Source organism: Leucoraja erinacea, chromosome 27 (genome assembly GCF_028641065.1).
Source record: "Leucoraja erinacea ecotype New England chromosome 27, Leri_hhj_1, whole genome shotgun sequence".
Taxonomy (NCBI): Eukaryota; Metazoa; Chordata; class Chondrichthyes; order Rajiformes; family Rajidae; genus Leucoraja; species Leucoraja erinaceus.
The window spans coordinates 15,466,374-15,486,265 of record NC_073403.1 but is presented as its reverse complement, the minus strand read 5'-3'; the positions used below and the strand labels follow the sequence as shown (position 1 = coordinate 15,486,265).

At 42.3% G+C, this 19,892-nt stretch overlaps 1 protein-coding gene across 1 annotated transcript in view; it reads left to right on the top strand.

Moving 5' to 3' along the window:
• Nucleotides 1-19,892, top strand: part of stk17al (serine/threonine kinase 17a like) — a 55,267-nt gene that overhangs the window by 18,703 nt on the left and 16,672 nt on the right. Inside the window, exon 2 of the mRNA XM_055657149.1 lies at nt 6,925-7,137. Coding sequence (XP_055513124.1) covers nt 6,925-7,137 — 213 coding nt within the window. The remainder of the gene's footprint in view (nt 1-6,924; nt 7,138-19,892) is intronic.

Genomic DNA, 19,892 nt, shown 5'->3' with positions numbered 1-19,892 from the left:
AGTACGGATCCCTTCCTGCCTTTTGATTCGTTGACGGCTGTTCCTTCCTCAGCTTCCAACACACTTCGAAACAATGTTGCAAGACAGGAACACTGAACTTTTCACTGCTGCAGCAGGCAGGGATTTTTTTTTAAAGAGGCAGGGCAGTGCTGGAATCTTACTTTTGAGAACGGCTTCAGTTCCATTGGAGGAGACGGGTGCATGGTGGAATATTGGGTTGGGGGATCACACCATTGGGGGAGCAGACCAAACGGGTCTGCACTTGGTCTAGTTATAATTTAAAAAAAATGTAATTAAGCTACATGTTTCACGTTGCAGTACACGTGCTGCTTGCGGCTCTCCTCCATAGTCTTAGGGGGCAAAATATCCTTGCCCAATAATACTGGTACATTGTATGCAAGAGTAAACTGCCAGATATTAGAAAAAAATATTGCTGATAATAACACCTTTAGACAAACCCCCAAATCATTCTGGTGAGGTGGGCTCTTGCCATAAGGTCATCTGATCATGTGTGTGGTGTGACATATTTTTGATCGTGGCTGAAGAGAGTGTTTAATTGTCATATGAGCCAGCAAGGGAACAATGACATTCTTACTTCCTGCAGCATAACAGGCCTGAAACACAATAACACACAGATATGTAGCATAGGGTCTTACGTGATAGGAGCAGAATTAGGCCATTTGGCCCATTTCCACCATTCAATCATGGCTGATCTATCTCTCCCTCCTAACCCCATTCTCCTGCTTTCCCCCCCATAACCTCTGGCACCGTCTGGTTCATAACCTATGTGCCAGAAGGTAAAACATTCTAGTTCTCAGTGACACTACCTTCCCTGGGATGAATGGATAATGGCAATTATCCTGTTTCTGGTTTGTTTGTCTTGGAGACTTCAGATTTTCAACAGTTACATGGGGAATTAGATATTGACGGGAAAACGAATGGATATTCCAATTGATTTTGCACAAATATAGTAAGACAAAAAGCTTGGGTTGTTATAGACTTACTTTCAACAATTGGTGCTCAGGTAGTGCAGTTTGAATTCCTCTGAATATCATCTACTCCAGTTCAGGCAACTGGATGAATGGTTCTGGTGCTAAATACCAGGCTTTATCATAGTCTTTGTCCTGTCTTTGTAAAACATCCAGCACCTGAACTGGAGTTGGGAGCTTTCTGTTGTAATACAAAGACGTCTGATAAAACTCATGTTCATCACCCCTCTATCGGGCATGCTCTAAGTATTGTGGAAAAAATGACTTTTTGAGATGTAATTGAGTAAGCAGCCAGTTAATATCTAATTCAACAAAGTGGATAGGAAGCTGACCAATGTTCTTGTTATAAATGAATCCAGCAGAAGAAAATAGTAGTTTAGTTTCGAGGTACAGCATGGAAACAGGCCCTTTGGCCCACCGAGTCCATACCGACCATTGATCACCCGTTCACTAGTTCTATGTTATCCCACTTTCCTAGTAGGAGCAATTTAAAGAGACCAATAAACTTCACGTCTTTGGGATGTGGAAGGAAACTGGAGTACCCGGAGGAAACCCATGCAGTCACGGGAAGAATGTGCAAACTCCACACAGACAGCACCTGATGTTGGGATCTAACCTGGGTCTCTGGCACTTTAAGGCAGCAGCTCTACCACTGCGCCACTGTGCTTTCCCATTGAGCCACTGTGCTGCCCCTTAATGAAGTTTAGAATTTTGATCCGAGTGGATCTTGTGCAAATGCTAGAGGTGTGAGATACGTGTCGCTGGTTACAATGCTCACCCTGACTTTGTGTGTGGCTCTGCGTGGGAAAGGATGGTTTCTTCGAGGTAAAAGAGAGTGGGCAAGTTTCCTCAGAAGTGAAATCTAACTAATACCTCAAGCCATGCATCAAAATGATGAGTTGTAAATATAATTGGGGAAAAAAGTAAATGGACACAAAGTCCATTAGTAAACCGCTTGTTCCTGCTGTGCATTTGATGGTTAAATACGATTTGAATCGAGGTCCAGATTGACACAGACTTTTATTTTATGATAACCTGATTAAGTTGAAGCAAAGAGAGATGTGAATGAAATTGTTATTTGCATTGCCTGGTGATTATTCACTTGCTTGGCCTACACTACAATGCCAAATAAATGTTTGTCTTGTTCAGAGACCAACATGCCCTACTTAATAAACAGATTACATTCAGTTTAAATGAATGATGTTAGAGATATCATTCATGTACGTGAAATGAATTCTGTTTAAGGTTGCCCAGTGCACAGTTGGCATTGGGGTACTCAAATACTCTGGATGCAGACAATATCTTCAGTGATAACTTGTCTACTAATTCCTTTTTTAATAAAACCTTCCAATTTTTAAATACTAATTCCAAAATCAGGAATTAAATATCAATTAAACCAACCTCATTAGCATCCCCTTCTCATTTAAAGTGATCCTGTTTTAACTTCAATGTAATTTTTGCTCAGTATCTCGAAAAATGTCTTTTCACTTTTAAGACATTTCCCACAAACTTTTACTTTGACAACTTTCTTTCCCCACATGTAACCACATGCCCACTCAGCCAACCGATAAAGTGTGTGTGTGTGTTAAAACCAACCACACTCATCTGATGACTAGTGCCCCTAAGGGTTGGATAAGATCGTCCAGGATAAAAAGATTGCAGGCTTCATTTAAAGCTAGGCAACAGGTTGCTCTCTCTCTCTCTCATGGGTTCATTTACTGTCATTACAATGATCAGCACCTGTAGCATTCTTCACATGAGTCTTTCTGCTAAAGTGTTACATCTGTCCATGTGGAAATGTATCTTTAAAGACCATTGTTTTGTTTTTATTAATGTGTTTCTGCTAGAAGAGCTGTAAAATCAGATGTATCCTGATCCATGTTTGGGCCTGATCCATCATGGGCCTTGGTCAAGGGTGGGATAGCTCGGGGCAGTGAACCAGGTTCAAGTGTGGAGATCATTCTGGTGTGGTTAGAAGTGCCCAAACTAAAACTTCCAATATATAAGCTGGGTGAATACAAGAATTGTAATCGAACAGTTTGTTGTTTTACCATTATAGACTTGTTCTCCTTTCAGTTCTGTACAACACCAACCCTTAACCCCGTTGCCACCATTAGCTATTATAAAACTGCTGGTTAATTAGTTTCAATGGAGTTGGCATCTGCAAACAGACTGCAAGTTAATGCACACTGAAACTGAACAGTGGATGATCTCCACATTAGCACCAAAACCCAATACAAGTATATCCCACATCCTGTTAGTACATCTGATTAAACTATTGTGCTGCTAACATTTACTTAAATAGTGCAACTGCCACTGAAATGTACTCCAATGCAAACCACTGTCTGAGAGAATGGAGCGGCTGGGCTTTTTTTCTCTGGAATTTAGAAGTATGAGAGGGGATCTTATTGAAACATTTAAGATTATTATTTGGTTTGGACAGGTAAAGAGGCAGGAAACATGTTCTCGATGTTGGGGGAGTCCAGAACCAGGGGCCACAGTTTAAGAATAAGGGGTAAGCCATTTAGAACAGAGATGAGGAAACACTTTTTCACATAGAGTTGTGAGTGTGGAGTTCTCTGCATCAGAGGGCGGTGGAGGCCGGTTCCCTGGAAACTTTCAAGAGAGAGCTAGATAGGACTCTTGAAGATAGCGGAGTCAGGGGATATGGGAAGAAGGCAGGAACGGGGTACTGATTGTGAATGATCAGCCATGATCACATTGAATGGTGATGCTGGCTTGAAGGGCCGTATGGCTTACTCCTGCACCTATTGTCTATTAATTTGCTGTAGCTGGATCTTAATTGCTGTAGCTGGATCTTAACTGACGATTTTAATTGTTTTACTGTTTAAAGCTGGAAAATTGTAAGATCATAGTGAATTATTAAATGTTATTTTAACCACAACAGTTTAACAGTGAGTAGTTTGTTACATATTGAGCAGCAATTAACTACTATAATGCTTTGAAGATGTAACAATATTTGATCGCGACATATGCCAGTGGCCAGTCTTATTCTCAGTAAACTTACTGAAGCTAGACCCTCTGGCCAAGACTGCCAATGTTTGTGCTGAAACCAGTATTGACTGTTGGATAGCTTCTTTGTTGACATTTAATATGGAACAGTAAATGGAGGAAGCGATTATTCTGCTGTACTTGCCCTGCCTGTTGTGTGGTGTTTGATCAAGTGAGCCTGCACAATTGATGTGCATTGCATGGTTAAAGCTCGGCTCAGTGAAAGAATAGACCTGTGGTTGATGTTACCACATCTGACCCAATTAACACCAGTCTTTCCACTCAACTAAAAATATAAAATGAGCAAGAAAATGTTAAAGCACCAAACCTAGTAAAAAAAAAAAAAAAAAAAGTAATGGTTTTTCTGCATGCCGTGTGTAATTATTTGGATATTAAAACATTTAAGCAGTTGCAAACCTTGGCGAAAGATCTATTTACCAGTCTCCAAGGATAGTTGGTCAAGATAAATAGAGTGATAAAATTTGGAATGGGGCCGGGTCCATTGAATAAGTGGAGGCAGTACTTGAGCCGTCTGCAATTTGAAATGTCTTCACAACATCATAAAGAACATAAATGTTTAGTGACTCTCTGCCTCCTGCACCACAAGTTTAAGAATACTTGGACGGAAGCCAAGCCACCACATTCTAGTGAAGTTAGGACAAATATACCAAAACAATTCAAGGAAAAAAATTGTGGGACTGTGTGGAATTTATTGCATTCCAGTGAAGCTCACAGACTATATCTTGAGATGTGAATAAACAGCAGAAAGGCAAAAATAATTATGACTCAAGATGTATTAAATTCCTACAATTGCTGCAATAATTACTACATGAGCAGTCTTGTTAATTGCACAACCAGTGTTCCATTCACTTCCCATTGCTATTATTTCTAACTAGTGCAACTTTATAGAGTTGGAAGTTAACTACCACAATGGGCCTGTCCCACTTACGCGATTTTTTTTTCGGCGACTGCTGGTACCCGTCATGGTCGCAGCAGGTCTCCGAAAATTTTCAACATGTTGAAAATCCAGCGGCGACCAAAACAAGGTATGACTCTTTGGGCGACGGCTCATGACCATACAGGCTTCACCCCGCTACATGTCTCCAGGGTGTCGCCTGTATGGTCGTAAGTGGTCTCCTTAATCACCCAAAGAATCATAGCGTCTTTTTGGTCATCGCTGAATTTTCAACATGTTGAAAATTTTTGGCGACCTATGATCGGTGCCGGCAGTCACCGAAAAAGTCGTGTAAGTGACACGGGCTCATAACTCGCCAGTTCCCATCTGAGCTAGTGTTCAGTAGGTTTAGGTTTTTTATTGTCACAAGTAACCAGGTCCGGTGAAAAGCTTTGATTTGCATGCTCTCCAAACTGATCAGGTAATACTATACATAAATACAATCAAGTCAAACTCGAGTACAATAGATCGAGCAAAGGGAAGATACAGAGTGCAGAATATAGTTCTCAGCATTGCAGCGCGCCAGTACCTGAGACAGTCCAACATCCACAATGGGATAGAGGCAAATCCTACAGTACACTGGCTTATGGAAGGACCATTCAGCAGCCTGATAACAGAAGAAGCTGCTGATCTTGAATCTGGTGGTGCACACTTTAATGCTTCTGTGCCTTCTGCCAAACAGGGGCAAGGAGATGAAGGAATAACTGGGGTGGAACAAGTCTTTGATTATTTTGGCTGCTTCTCTCAGGCAGTGTGAAGTGTAGATGGAATCGATGGTGGGAAGTCTGCTCTGTGTGATGGACTAGGCTACATCCACAACTCTGCAATTTCTTGCAGTTTTGAGCAGAGCTGTTCACTAACCATTTGGTGATGCAACCCGAACGTATGCTTTCTACGGTGCATCTGTAGAAGTTTGTAAGAGTCATTGGAGACGTGGTCATTCAGACTCCTCAGGAACTGGAGGTGTAGGTGTGCCTTCTTGGCTGTCGCATCAATGTGGTTTATCCACAACAGATTGTTGGTAATATTAATGGCAAGGGGCCAGAACCTCAACCCTTTCCACTTTGGCACCATTGATGCTGTTTGGGGCAGGTACTCCACCATGCTACCTGAAGTCGACACTACCTCCTTTGTCTCGCTGTAAAAGAGGGAGGGATTATTGGCCTGACACCATGTTTCTAACTTCTCTATCTACTTCCTGTTCTCCATCTTTTTATTGAGCATGATCCAGCCCACCACAGTGGTGTCATCTGCAATCTTGTCGATGGAGTTGGAGCCGATTTTAGCCACACAGTCACGAGTGTGTATAGAGCACACCAAGGCTGGGAATACATCCTTGCAGGGCACTGGCATTGAGAATTATTGTGTTGTCACCTTTCCACACTGATTGTGGTCTGTGGATCAGAAAGTCGAGGATCCAGTTGAGGTTGCTATGAGTTTGCAGCTCGTTTAAATGGCCTTTATAATAAATAGAAAAAGATATTTGGGCAGAAAGCTGAGCTTAATCTGCTACAGCACAGGCAACTTGTAGCAGTTATAGGTTGTACTGACCGACTGAAACTGATTCCAGCCAAACCGATGCACTGCTTGCAAAGCATGTGATCTGGATTGAGTTGTTACCCCACTACCTGGAGATGTTCAGATCTTTTTGATGTTCTATGAAAATAATAACGCACCTTTTTCTTTATTTTCAATCCCTAAAGTTTGGCGCAGTCACATTTACAAACTTAGGTTGAATATGCAACATGTGAGCTGTATCTTGTTGTATTGCATCATTCCCAGGGGTTATTTCATTTCTAGATCTGAAGTCAATTTTATCTGATCTTCATGGCTCCTGTTGTCTCCTTTACTCTGCCTTCAAAACTGAGGTGGAGACTTGGTGGATGGGGATAGGTAGAGTCTGTGCTAGAACCAATTCTTTATCTAAAGGCAGTAGCCAATATTGTGTATGTTTCTTTCTGCTCGCAGGGGAAAGTTTGCAGTCGTCAAGAAATGCATGGAGAACGCCACGGGAAAGGAATACGCAGCCAAGTTCTTACGGAAACGAAGGAAGGGCCAAGATTGCCGCATGGACATTATCAATGAGATCGCAATCCTTGAGATAGCGAAGAGCAACTCGCATGTGGTGGACTTGCACGAAGTGTACGAGACGACTTCGGAAATCATCCTCGTGCTGGAATAGTAAGTAGGATCTTAGAAGTTTGGAAGTTGTTCTTTGTCAATATGAAAGAAGGGCATTTCCTTTCTAGGTGATCTACAGCATCTACACTACCTGAGGTCTGGGATGTGAGTATCTGCTGCGTTCTATAGAAGTGCTGATCCTAGGATAATACAGATTAGTGATCTTGAACCTCACTTCACAAACCATGGTCTCTAAGTACATAAATGTGATGGGAGTTCCTTGAACAAAACCTTTTATCATCATGAGCAGTGGATATCTGATCCTCCACTGGTACTTCTGGTAACCTGTGGACTTCACTAAAGTCACCAAATACAGAGATACACAGAAAATATGTGCAGGAGTAGGACTTTCGGCCTTTCGAGCCATTTGATGTGATCATGGCTGATCATCCACAATCAGTACACCGTCCCTGCCTTCTCCCCATGTCCCTTGATTCCTCTAGCCCTAAGAGCTCTATCTAACTTTCTTTCGAATACATCCAGTGAATTGGCCTCCAATGCCTTCTGAGACGGAGAATCCCAAAAACTCACTCTCTGAGTAAAAAAGTTTTTCCTCATCTCAGTTCTAAATCGCCTAACCCTTATTCTTAAAATCGATGACGTGCTGTTCGAAGAAAGCTGACACACTCGCAAAGCACAGGAGGGAAATGCCATTTGTCCTCTGCTCTGAACAACCTGTTATGTTATGATATTTCCATAGACTTGTAAGTGCTTATAGCAGCAGAACCTGATGGAAAGCCTGAAGTAGCAAAATGGTTAGAATCCCAGCGATCATTTGTCAGTCATCTCACGCATGATTCTGAGAAAGACTACCTCTGACTCGTCCGTTTTACCACTCGGACAAAGTACGAGTGTGGGTTTAAATTTATTTTCCACAACAAAGCCACATAATCTAATTTTGCTTCATTGGTGTTGCATTGTAAGAACAGCTGGCAATTTGAAGAGATAGAAAACCAAGGCCTATGCAGTTGTCTAGTTAATTGTTTAAGACTTCATTGAACCATTGAACAAACACAAAGGAGTTCACCATTAAGCCATGCCTAGCATTGACCCTGCAGCCAAAATAGATTAGTGGCCCAATTATCTTGTGAGCTGCCATGCCAATTACTTAACAATAGTGACCACAGTACCGCAGCTTGTAAATATCTCAAAAAAATGCTACAACACTATCATAGTTCACTTTTTCCAACTATGTGCTTGATTTTCTTTTCCATTATCCAGTGTTTCCATTTCCAGAGGTTTTTCCTCCTGAGATTTGACTGGGATTTTGATCACAAATGGTTCCTTGCTGAGTACTACACCTGGGAATGCCGTGCCTCCCACGGTGAAACCTGTTTACAATTTCACTCGTATCACTGGGGTAGTTAGACTGGGCACTGTCTGTGCTTACAAAGGATGAGCCAGACTACACCAAACAAACAGCAATACTTTGTTTTGATTGAGGAAAGACACAAAATGCTGGAGTGACTCAAAGGGTCAGACAGCATCCTTGGAGAGCCTTGGAGAACATTGCTCATTTTTCCGCACCCTACATCTTTCCCTTTGCATACCTTGTAGTGCCATGGTGTGTATAAGAGAGGCCTTGCACACTATAACACACAAAGCCTACGGCACTACTAATTCCTGTGGAGCAGGGCAATGAGCATGGCGGTTATTGGTTATTGAATAGACATGCTGGAATGAACTCCAAGCAGATGGATCCAGCACACTACATCAATTAGCTTACCATAGACGTCAAGTGATGACACATATTGTGAGAGTGGTCTTCTCAAAGGCAAACACTTTGGAGAATTCTGTTAATTCATCGAGGATTTTGCCTTGTAATCTAGCAATCTAACAAACTCAATTGTGCACCTTTTATACAAACCATCTTTGAAAGAAACTAAGGTGCAAGAGACAACAGATGCTGGAATGTGGAGAATCAAACAATCTGCTGAAGGAACTCAATGGGTCGAACAGAATCTGTGGAGGGAAATGGTGTGTAGATGTTTTGGGCCCGTCCTGTTGAAGGGCCCTGATATGAAACATCGACAGTTCATTACTCTCCACAGATGCTGCTTGACCCACTCGGTTCCACCAGATGATTATTTGTTACTTTGAAATGAATTTCATTGATTCAACTCAGGAGATCGCTGGCTTGGCAGTGAGTCTGTTCTTGTATGTGAGGGTGGGGAGATGGTGTGCAGTAGTAGGTGTGAAGAGAATCCTCACAGAATCTTCATCTTCTGTATCCTCCTCAGTTATGATGTTGACATTAAGTGCAAACCTCAAGTTTGTTATTCTTGGGAATTATTCTAAAAGATTGAAATCATTTTGGCAATTGGAACGTATTTCTACAAAAATTGCTGAGGCTTTTAAATGTCACCGAACCATTGAAGCGAGGCGAAGTCTGATCATGAAACGACTTAGCTTGCACGCACTTCCTGTTATAACAGTAGACGTTCATGAAGCCACATCCTTCAGCACTTGATCAGACTGACCTAAATCAGACTGCCTTCTGTAACTGTCAGCAGATGACTCCAGATGATAGAGATAGTTTCCATACATGGTTATGTGAATTGACTGCGGCTTCTTGGCGGCTATTAAAGATATCCTTTCCAACTTGCACCGGTTTGACCCTGAACCCCATTATGCAAAATCTGTGTGCTGTGTTCGGCTGGGTGGTTTTGAAACCATAAGTCTAAATAGAAAAACAATTGCCGTCCTCGGACACCATTTCTCCACGGTTGTGCTGTGGACTTCCTTTAAAGCATTACAAGCCATTCATCATTTGGCGATGAGCTGCAGGTGAATAACAAACCCTGTACAAATACCCAGAACAGCCACCAAACAGTACACACCAAAAGCAAGATACAGCTAGGCTGAATGGGCAAGATTATTTTCAAATCTTTTTTTTTAAATGAGGACCAAATTTGGAGAGGTGGAATTTTCATAATTCTCAAGGCATAATGACAGTAATATTGGTACTTGCCGGGGAAATGAGGAACAGGAGACAGGCGGTGATCCTGAAATGAATGTAAGACGTGTACTGCGGTAATGGGCTTGTGTGATGCAGAGGAAGGAATAGAGTTGTCCTCTGGGATATTGATTGTCAGTGGAATGTCAGTAAGTGAGATGTTTGCAGAAATTATCTTATTTATTCCTTGTTCACTGATTTTGTTGCAGTGCAGTTGATCAAGGAAAGATTTAATTTAATTCTGAAATATGAGATCGAGATCTGATGAACTGAGTATTTTAGCCACAGTTTAATTTATTATTGTCACATGTACCGACGTACAGTGAAAAGCTTTTGTTTGTGTGCTGCCCAGTCAAAGAAAACACTACACATGAATAGAATCAAGCTGTCCACAGTACCCAGATAAACGGTACAACGTCTAGTGCACAGATATAACGTTGGAAATAAATCCATAGTTTCGGAAGGGCAGTCATTGTTATAAAAGCATTAGTATAATTTACAGTGAGGAATTAAATTGGTCTTTTTCATAAATGCTAGTTTTAAAAAGTTAAGGTTTTTATTATTGATGCCAGCCTTTGTACATCAATGTTTTTGTTTTTTTATGTTTTTTGAATTCCTGTTTTAATTTTTTTTCCCCCACTGCTCTTGCTGTGACAGAGTTCTTGGTTTCCATGCATTTCCTCTGTTAAGTATTCCTCTATTAGTGTGAGCGCGTAGAGACTTGGTATTGGCAGAGAACCGCACTGGTTTGAAATGCAGCCAAGTCCAATCCATCCCCTTGCCTGATACCTGCACAGGCACAGCGTTGGACAGGAAACACTCAGTACTCCTCTGATGTTAAAACCCACCACCTTGATCTTCGACTGCATTAGAGTTACCAGAAAAAGACTAAGAACCGAGCCAAAAGCCTTCCTGGTTTATATTGCTAAGTCCACATAAGAGAGTGTACTTATGGACGGATATATACGGGTAGTTAAGGAGACTTTTCAGGATCACTGGTTAAGATGATTTATAAATGTTAAATTTAGTATTCCCCAAATTAATGAGGTCTTTACTCGATAGCTTTTAAACCACAATTTCTGGCACACTATCCAGACTGCACTCCCCTGAATAAGGTATGATATCTCAATGTTGCGTTAAGTGCATGGCTATTAAAAGCTTATAGTTTAAACATCGTGCCCTAGTGTAAAGCTGAATGAAAACATGAGACCGTAAGCAGGCTTGATCAAAGTGGAGGTGACATGCATTGACTAGAAAGCATGAAGTGCCTCCCTTAATGCGAGTTGACTTAAAGGCATTTCCCCTTTTTATTCTTGTAATTAAGTTGGAATTTTACATTTCCTGATCCGCTTCCAAAAGTTTAGATTTAATTTGTCCAAGAATTCAATCCGCCCTTTGAACAGAGTACTTGGGTTGCTTTTTAATATTCGAACAAACTTGACATTTCAAAACCCGTCACGTCCGACATTTCTGGAGATGGCTTGCCTTTCAGGGAAGAGCTACCAAGACGGCATGGGGAGGTGTGGGGTGATGTGATTCGAGTAGACGTTCATTCTCAGACCCAGCCTGAAGCACGGGCTCCAGCCTCGCACGCAACCTGCATCCGGTGGTTTGTGCAGCTCTTTTGCGAGCATCTGTTCCAGAAACCAGCCGGCGCTCGAATGGTGAGAACTTGCCCACATCCTGTGCTTCACTTCCTCGCTCTTCATTATGACTCCCAATTTGTAAATTATAACGTCAATGTCACACGGTGAAGTGACCTGAATGATCATCTTTCAAAAACAACTGCTAGTTATCTCAAAAGTACATCTTGAGCAAAAGGAGTAATATTATCTCATTCTAGGCGGACGCGTTTCAAGTTAATTCAAGATAAATGTGCACCTAATCCACACCTACGTTTTATTTGTTGTAAGATTTATTGGCCATGACTATCCCCATCCCCTCCCATTTCATAAATTCATTTCTGAACCACTCCCATCCCTAACCTTTCACAAACTTCCTTCAATCACGCAAGATCACCTTTAACCATTCAGGGAATGTAAAGTCATACAGCACGGAAACACGCCCTTTGACCCAGCTCATGCATGCCAACCGCAGTGTCCCATTTAAATTGATCCCATTTGGTCCATACCTCTCTAAACCTTTCCTATCCATGTACTTGTCCAAATGTCTTTTAAATGTTGTTGTAGTATTTGCCTCGAGCACTTTGTTTGGCGGCTCATTCCAAATTCCACCGCCCTTCATGCGGAAAAAGTTGCCCCTCGGGTTCCTATTAAATCTTTCCACTCTCACCTTAAACCAACACCCTCTTGTTCTTGATACCCCTACCTTGGAATAAACATTCTGTGCATTCACCCTATTTTCACTCATCATTTTACACCCCTCTATAAGATCTCCCTCAGCTTCCTAACATCTGGGATAGAATGACAAACGTATTATGGGCTAGTAAATAGTCAAACAATTACCATTTGGACTCTGCAAGAGTCCAACATTGTAGGGATGCGACGATGTCACATGGCTGGAAGACTCTACGGAGATCAGAGGGTTAAAGTTGTGGAAGACTTAAAAAATCTCAATTCTTGGTAATGTGCAAGGCCTAATTGTTAACCAAGCTTGTTTGTGAGTAAAGCTTGATGTGTGAACTAGGACTTGTCACTGGTTGGAACAAGGACCAAAAGCGAAATGACATGGGGGATGGTCAATTGCAAGTGGAATGACTGGCAATGGATAAACCTACCGGCTGGGAGAAGTGGGTTGATGTTAGAGGTGGAAGAAGGTGTTCTTGATGACTGAAGATATGAAGCTCGGCTCAGGGTGAAATGAAACTTAGACCATTCACACACTTTATTTACGCAGGCTGTTTTAATTTATTTCTTAGAGTAATCTTGCGTACTGTAGAAACAAGAAGCTGCAGATGCTGGTTTACAAAAACCAACACAAAGTGCTGGAGTATCTCAACATGCCAGGCAGTGCCTCTAGAGAACAAGGATAGTAGGGACCCGACCCAAAATGTCACTTATTCATGTTTTCCAGAGATTCTACTTGAGCTGCTGAGTTTCTCCAGCACTTTGTGTTGGGGGTTTTTTTCTAATCCTGCTCAACTATTGGGGTTGTACTGATGGCTGTACTTGAAGTTTGGACAGGGTTTGTAATCCACCTGCAGTACAACACTTGCTTCATCACCAGACTTTGGAAAAACCCAAAATAGAATAAAAATGATCTCACATTTATAATGGATAAGACAGGTAATGTGCTGTCCTTTAGGAATATTACAGACCGTAAAAAGAGTTCAAAGAATGTCAGTCAGCTTCCATCTTGCAGTGTGAAGGGTGATTGGAGCATGTCCTTGTGTAACAAGCCCAAGTCTACACATCACCCTACACTGAATACAGAAAACCCTTGGCACTGAGTAGCTGCTGTTTCTTTGAGTGGCTATTCAGCACAGTAATTGCCTGTGAGCAACGTGCCGGAGTACAAGCCGCTGCATTCACAGTGATACCCAATACATGCTGAAGGCTGCGGAGTGTGGAGGAAATGATTGCCTGCTGCCGAGGGAACATTGCCTGTTTTGTTTGCTGGGTGAAAGCTAACACCTGCACAAGTCAGGAAACACATTTCACTCCAGTGACTGACCAGCGTCTCTCCAGCCTCACGTCTTCAGATCAAATGTCGAGCTTTTTATGCAAGTTGTCTCCAGGGGAAGATGTTGCTGCCCTAGCCACTTAATAAAGACTGCAACATTCTCCAAAGTCTCCGTATTACTTTCCAGCAGTTAACTGCAGCCTTCTGGATTGCACTTTACCTGAGTTGGTACTTAAAATACCTTTCATTCCTTTTCGCTGCAATGGAAGTTCCTTGCGGTACTCTAATTGATCATTCGCCTGATTACAAACCTCTGTATAGAGGTGTATCTGGTACCTGAGGAAGTCCCTGGCACAATATCTGTTCAAAAGATTGCCACTGATCCCAAAGAATGCAGGGGATGTCCCGGCCAGTGTTCATCTCCACAACAGATAAATTCATGTCATAGGAGCAGAATTAGGCCAATTGGCCTATCGTCTATTCCACCATTCAAAGCTAGATCATGCCTGATCTATCTTTCCCTCTCAACCCCATTCTCCTGCCTTCTCCTCCATAACTCCAGACACCCTTACTAATCAAGAATCTGTCCATCTCTGCCTTAAAAATACCCAATGACTTGGCCTCCACAGCCTTCTGTGGCAATGAATTCCCAGATTCACTCCCCTCTGACTAGAGACATTCCTTCTCATCTCCTTCCTAACAAAACATAATTTTATTCTGCGGCTGTGGCCTCTGGTCCTAGACTCTTCCACCGATCTGCTCCTATTGCACACCACTGGGACATAATGTGTAAATTGGCAGCAGTGTTTGCTGCAGTGCAGGGCTGAATATGCCTCCGAGGTATTGTGCTGTGGAGTACTTTGGGCCGATGTCTCTATCAACAAGGTAGCTTACTGTGGCTGCTGCTACTGTTGCCTATAAAGTACAGAAAGCACAGCCTGTAATCATTTGTTTTGTGTGGGTTTTTTCTTTTCCTCTGCCAGATTAGTAAATGAGCCTGAAGATAAAGTATTCAGCTTGTTATACATTAATTTACAGAAGATCTTTGCAATTGTACAGAGCCAGTGCTACAAAGCAAAGCTTAGTTCATTGAGTTGCCGGCCCCATAGCAGAAGCGTCCATGTCACGGGGCTGGAAACTGGAAGTATCCTGAGCTCATTCTGCAACCACCATCATCTATTGCGACAAGTGATTGGCTCCCACTGATTGTCGCCGGAAGCCTGCGTCCTTTTCAGGACGGCCGATGACAGCTACGTCAACATTCGTAACAAGATGGACACGCAAAGAAGAAGATTGAGTTGCCACAAATCCAAAAATGAAGGACAACTTTGAAATTAAAAAAAAAAGTGCTGGAGACTCTCAGCAGGTGAGACATCATCCGTGGGAAGAAATAGAGTTGCATACTAACGAAGGGTCATTGGCCTCAAACATTGTTTGTGTTTCTCCATCCATGGATGCTGCTCGACCTGCTGAGTGTTTCCAGCATTTTCTGTTTTCATTTTGGATTCCTTGGCGATATGTGACCTCACTACGACTCCACCACTGACACAGGTGTCAGGACCAACCATGAGAAAGTGATGGCTGCACTGAATTCCTTTCATTCTTTTCTCACGGAGAGATGGAGGAACCCCGACCAGTTAAACATCATTTGCTGCTGAAATTTCATTTTAATTCAGAATATTCTTTGGCTGGACCCTTGATTTAAAAACTTTAAAAAATATTCTTGCATGTGGCCAATACTGGGCTTGAGTTCACTTCATTTGGGAGAGCTCTTTCTGTTTGTTACAAACAAGAAAGAACGTGCTTGCGTAAGTGTGTGTGTGTATTGCAAAAGGTAAGTTGGCAGGTGCAGCAGCGGTAGGAAGTCGAGTAACATATTGCACTTTACTGCAGGAAGGTTGGAATTTAGAAATGGGGAAGTATTGTTACAACTGAGCAAGTTACTGGTGAGGTCGCACCTGAAGTACTGTGCACATTTTGGTTCCCCTTCTTTATGAAATGCATTGGAGGCGGTCCAAGGGAGATTCACTCGGCTGATTCGGGAGTCGAGAGGGTTATTCTCCCATGAGCAACTAACAAAATTAGATTATGTTCTTTGCAGTTTAGAAGTGTGAAGGGTGACCTTGCTGAAATGTGTAAGATTCTTGCGGGGCCTGACCAAGTTGATGTTGAGATATTTCCACGTGTGGAAGAAGCTCAAACAAGGAGAGAAAGTTACAAGATTAGAGGATGTTGGAATGTTTCCCTGGCCATGGTGTCATTGTGATTGGACCATGGTAGCACAGTGGTAGAGTTGCTGCAACCAGACACCAGGGTTCGATTCTGACTACGTGTTCTGTCTGTACAGAGTTTGTGTGGTTTTCTTGCGACAGCGTGGGTTTTCTGCAGGTGTTCCACCTTCCATCCACACTCTTAAGACGTACAGGTTTGTAAGATAATTGGCTTTGGTAAAATTGTAAATGATCCCTAGTGGGTGTAGGACAGTATTAGTGTACGGGTGATCGCTGCGGACTAGATGGGCAAAAAGGCCTGTTTTTGGGCTGTATTTCTTTTTTTTTAAAGCTGGTTGTATGTGATATTTACAACTGGGTGCATGGGCCAATGGGTCTCCTCCTGTTGTTTCCGAATGCTCTTGTGTATTTGTGTAATGTACATGAACCTTGGGATGTTGCACGTCATTTTGCAGCTGCTGTTGAATTTTGAATTGTTCCAATCCAGGAAATATGGCAGCCACTTTGCATGGGGCAGTGTCTCTCAAACAGCAATGAGCTGGTTGATAAAATTAATCTCTTTTGAATACTGATGGCTGAAAAATACATGTTTAAGAAAGAACTGCAGATGCTGGAAAAATCGAAGGTAGACTAAAGGTTTAAGAAAAAACTGCAGATGCTGGAAAAATCGAAGGTAGACAGAAATGCTGGAGAAACTTCAAAATACATGGTCAGGAAGTTCAGGGGAAGCACCTGGATCTTCAGTAAAGCGGCACGGCAATGTTTCACATCCACCAAACGTGTGAGATGTTGGTCCAATGTCTGATCTTCAAAATATCTCCCAGGGTAGTGCAGTACATGGATAATACTGAACTTGTTTCTCTGCTAGATGTGATTGTGGCCATTGAAATAGGGGCAACAATTATCCTCAGTTTTAATAGCTTATCTCATTGAGCTCACAATCTGATCTTCTTACGAGTGGGAGGGTTTAACACAAATAGAGAGTTCTCAGCAGATGGCAGTGTGAGAAAGGCCCTTCACTGAAAGGGCTTGGTTCCTCTTTGATAGAATATTGCTTGGCGAGGAAGGACGAAGTAACTGCGGTTCGAGATATATTGGCATCTATGAGGAAATGAGGTAGACCATATTAAGGCAGTCTGCATCACACAATCTCTGTTAACTTGGTAGCTTTCAGTTGACGACTGTGACATTTGTTTCTGAGGATTCGAGAATGGTGGTCAGTATTTAGAAATAGGCATTCTATACTTGGAGACATCTTAATTAGTTAGATTTAGAGTCATGCAGCAGAGAAACAGGCCCTTCGGCCAAACCTGCCCATGCTAACCAAGGTGCCACCCACGCACGCTAGTGTCCCACCTGCCTGTGTTTGGCCCATATCTCTCTAATCCATGAATCTGCCCAATGTATTTTAAATGGTGCTATTGTACCTTGCTCAGCTATCTGTGCAAACTTTCCCTAAAGCTCAGGCACTCAAGTCCTGGCAATGCCCTCATATTTTTCTCTGCACTCTTTCCAACTTAACAACATCCTTCCTACAGCAGAGTGGCCAAACTGAACATAATACTCCAAATATGAAATTTGTCTGAAAGTTATAATGAAAGGAGACAAGAACATATAAACTGATAAAATAGCATACAAAACATTAGCACTCCCATTGCTCTAATACTAATGAAGGACGTTCTTTTAGGAAGGAGATGAGGATAAATCTTTTTAGTCAGAGGGTGATGAATCTGTAGAATTCTTTGCCACAGAAGGCTGTGGAGGCAGTCAGTCGATATCTTTAAGGCAGAGATAGATATATTCTTGATTAGTACAGGTGTTAGAGGTTATGGGGAGAAGGCAAGAGAATGGGTCTGGGAGGGAGAAATAGATCAGCCATGATTGAATTGCAGAGTAGACTTGATGGGCCGAATGGCCTAATTTACTCCTATCACTTTTGACCGTAATAATGAAATGTCTGCCTTTCTGGTCTAGATATGAGTTTTGGCTTCCTGCAAAATTTGATTCATTTTTAGTCTCAATGTCAGTGTAACTTTGTGCTTGGGTGGTGATGCTCAAGTTGAATTGTGTAACTCTCTGAACAATCAGCTTTGCTTTGGACAGTAGTTTAATCAATGAAAAGAGATGACCTCATTCGAAAGTGCACAAGGTAAGATAAGATAATGAGAGGAAAGATACACTTTGTGTTTGCGGATGGGTTGGATAACTTTGAGCAAATGCCCTCGGTCACCTGTATTTATTTTGCCAAACAGTCCAGTCTTCGAAAGTGGTTTGCTATTGTTCCTGGTCTCGTTAACAGTTTATGGTCAGATAGGAGGGCGCTGGGAAATGGTCAATGACCTTTTTAACTTATCGGCAGGGCTTGTTTGCTTTTCCAAGCCACTAACAGGTTCACAATAGCTGCTCTCCCAGCTCCGCAATCATTCATTTCAGCAGGAATGGGTCTTGTTGATTCTTGATTTGCATGCAATCACAGGCCTGTAGGACCCCAGCAGGCAAGCAAAAGACAGCCACTGCAAGAGATGCTCAGGGCATTGTGGGCTCAAAGTGACACTACAGTGTGGCACTGTGTTTTTGAGAAAGATCTCACAAATATCAAGATAGCTGGAAAATTCCATTCTTATGATATCCTTTTCCAAAAACTTTCACGGTGTAACTGTCACTACTTTGGGTTGCATAACAATCTTGTGCCATACTGCGGTTTTGCACTTTCTTGTAGTCAATGTTACTGTACGATACTGTTTATTCTGTGAGCTTCATAAGTGATAGGAGCAGAATTAGCCCATTCGGCCCATCAAGTCTACTCCGCCATTCAATCATGGCTGATCTTTCTTTCTCTCTTTGCCCAATTCTCCTGCCTTCACCCCATAACCCCTCACACCCGCACTAATCAAGAATCTACCTCTGCCTTAATTTTAATTGACGACCTCCACCGCCTTCAGTGGCAATAAAATCCACAGATTCACCACACTCGTGTCATAATAAACCCAAATCTGGAGGGAAACTGGCCTGGGAATGCTAAGTGGCCAGTGTGAACTGCTGGAAACAGTACTGCATTCCTGGGATGCTGTGAGTTGGTGATAGTTTGAATCATGCACACCTGCGTACAAGGTGCAGCAACAGACCTCAATGTGTAGAAGATGCCTGCATCTTGTTAGTTTATCTTTAAATCAGGACCTGCCGGGGTCACTTCCTGCATGAGTTTAAGTTCACTGTGTGGTCTGTCTTAAGGAAGTTCTTAAAATTCCTTCACCAAAAAGAAACATTATAAATCGCAAACATCACAAAGTTTGCAGGCAGGTGTGTCAAGGAGTTAAAAAGGTAACTGGCACATTGTCCTTTGCTTCACGAAGGGTGGATTTTAGAAACGGGGAAGGTTTGCCATAAGTGTTGGGGTGAGGTTGCACCTGGTGTTCTGCACACAGTTTTGATCCCCTTGCCCCTTATCAGTTATATATTTACACAGCACGGAAACAGGCCCTTCAGCTCAAATCGTGCATACCAACCAAGATGCTCCATCTAAGCTAGTCCCATTTGCCCACATTTGACCCAAATCCCTCAACCTTTCATATCCATGCACCTGTTCAAGTACTTTTTTAAATGTTGTTCGAGGATTACCTCCATTGGCAGCTCACTCCATGTACCCACCACTCTCTGTTGCCCCTTGAGTTCCTATTAAATCTTGCCCATCTTACTTTAAATCTATGTTCTCTGGTTCTTGATTTTCCAACCTTGGGTAACAGACTCTGGTGCATTTGCCCTATCTATTCCATCTTATGATCCTGTACTCAATACAATCAACCCTCAGCCTCCTGCGCTCCAAGGAATAAATTCCTGACCTGCCCCACCTCGCCCAAAGCTCAGCCCCTCGAGCCATGGCAAATCTTCTCTGCACTCGTAAACAAAAAAGCAGCTCGTAAAAAATGAACCCCCGTCTGCTTTTCAAAAACAAAATCTGTTATTACAAAGAACGTTTGAAAACATTA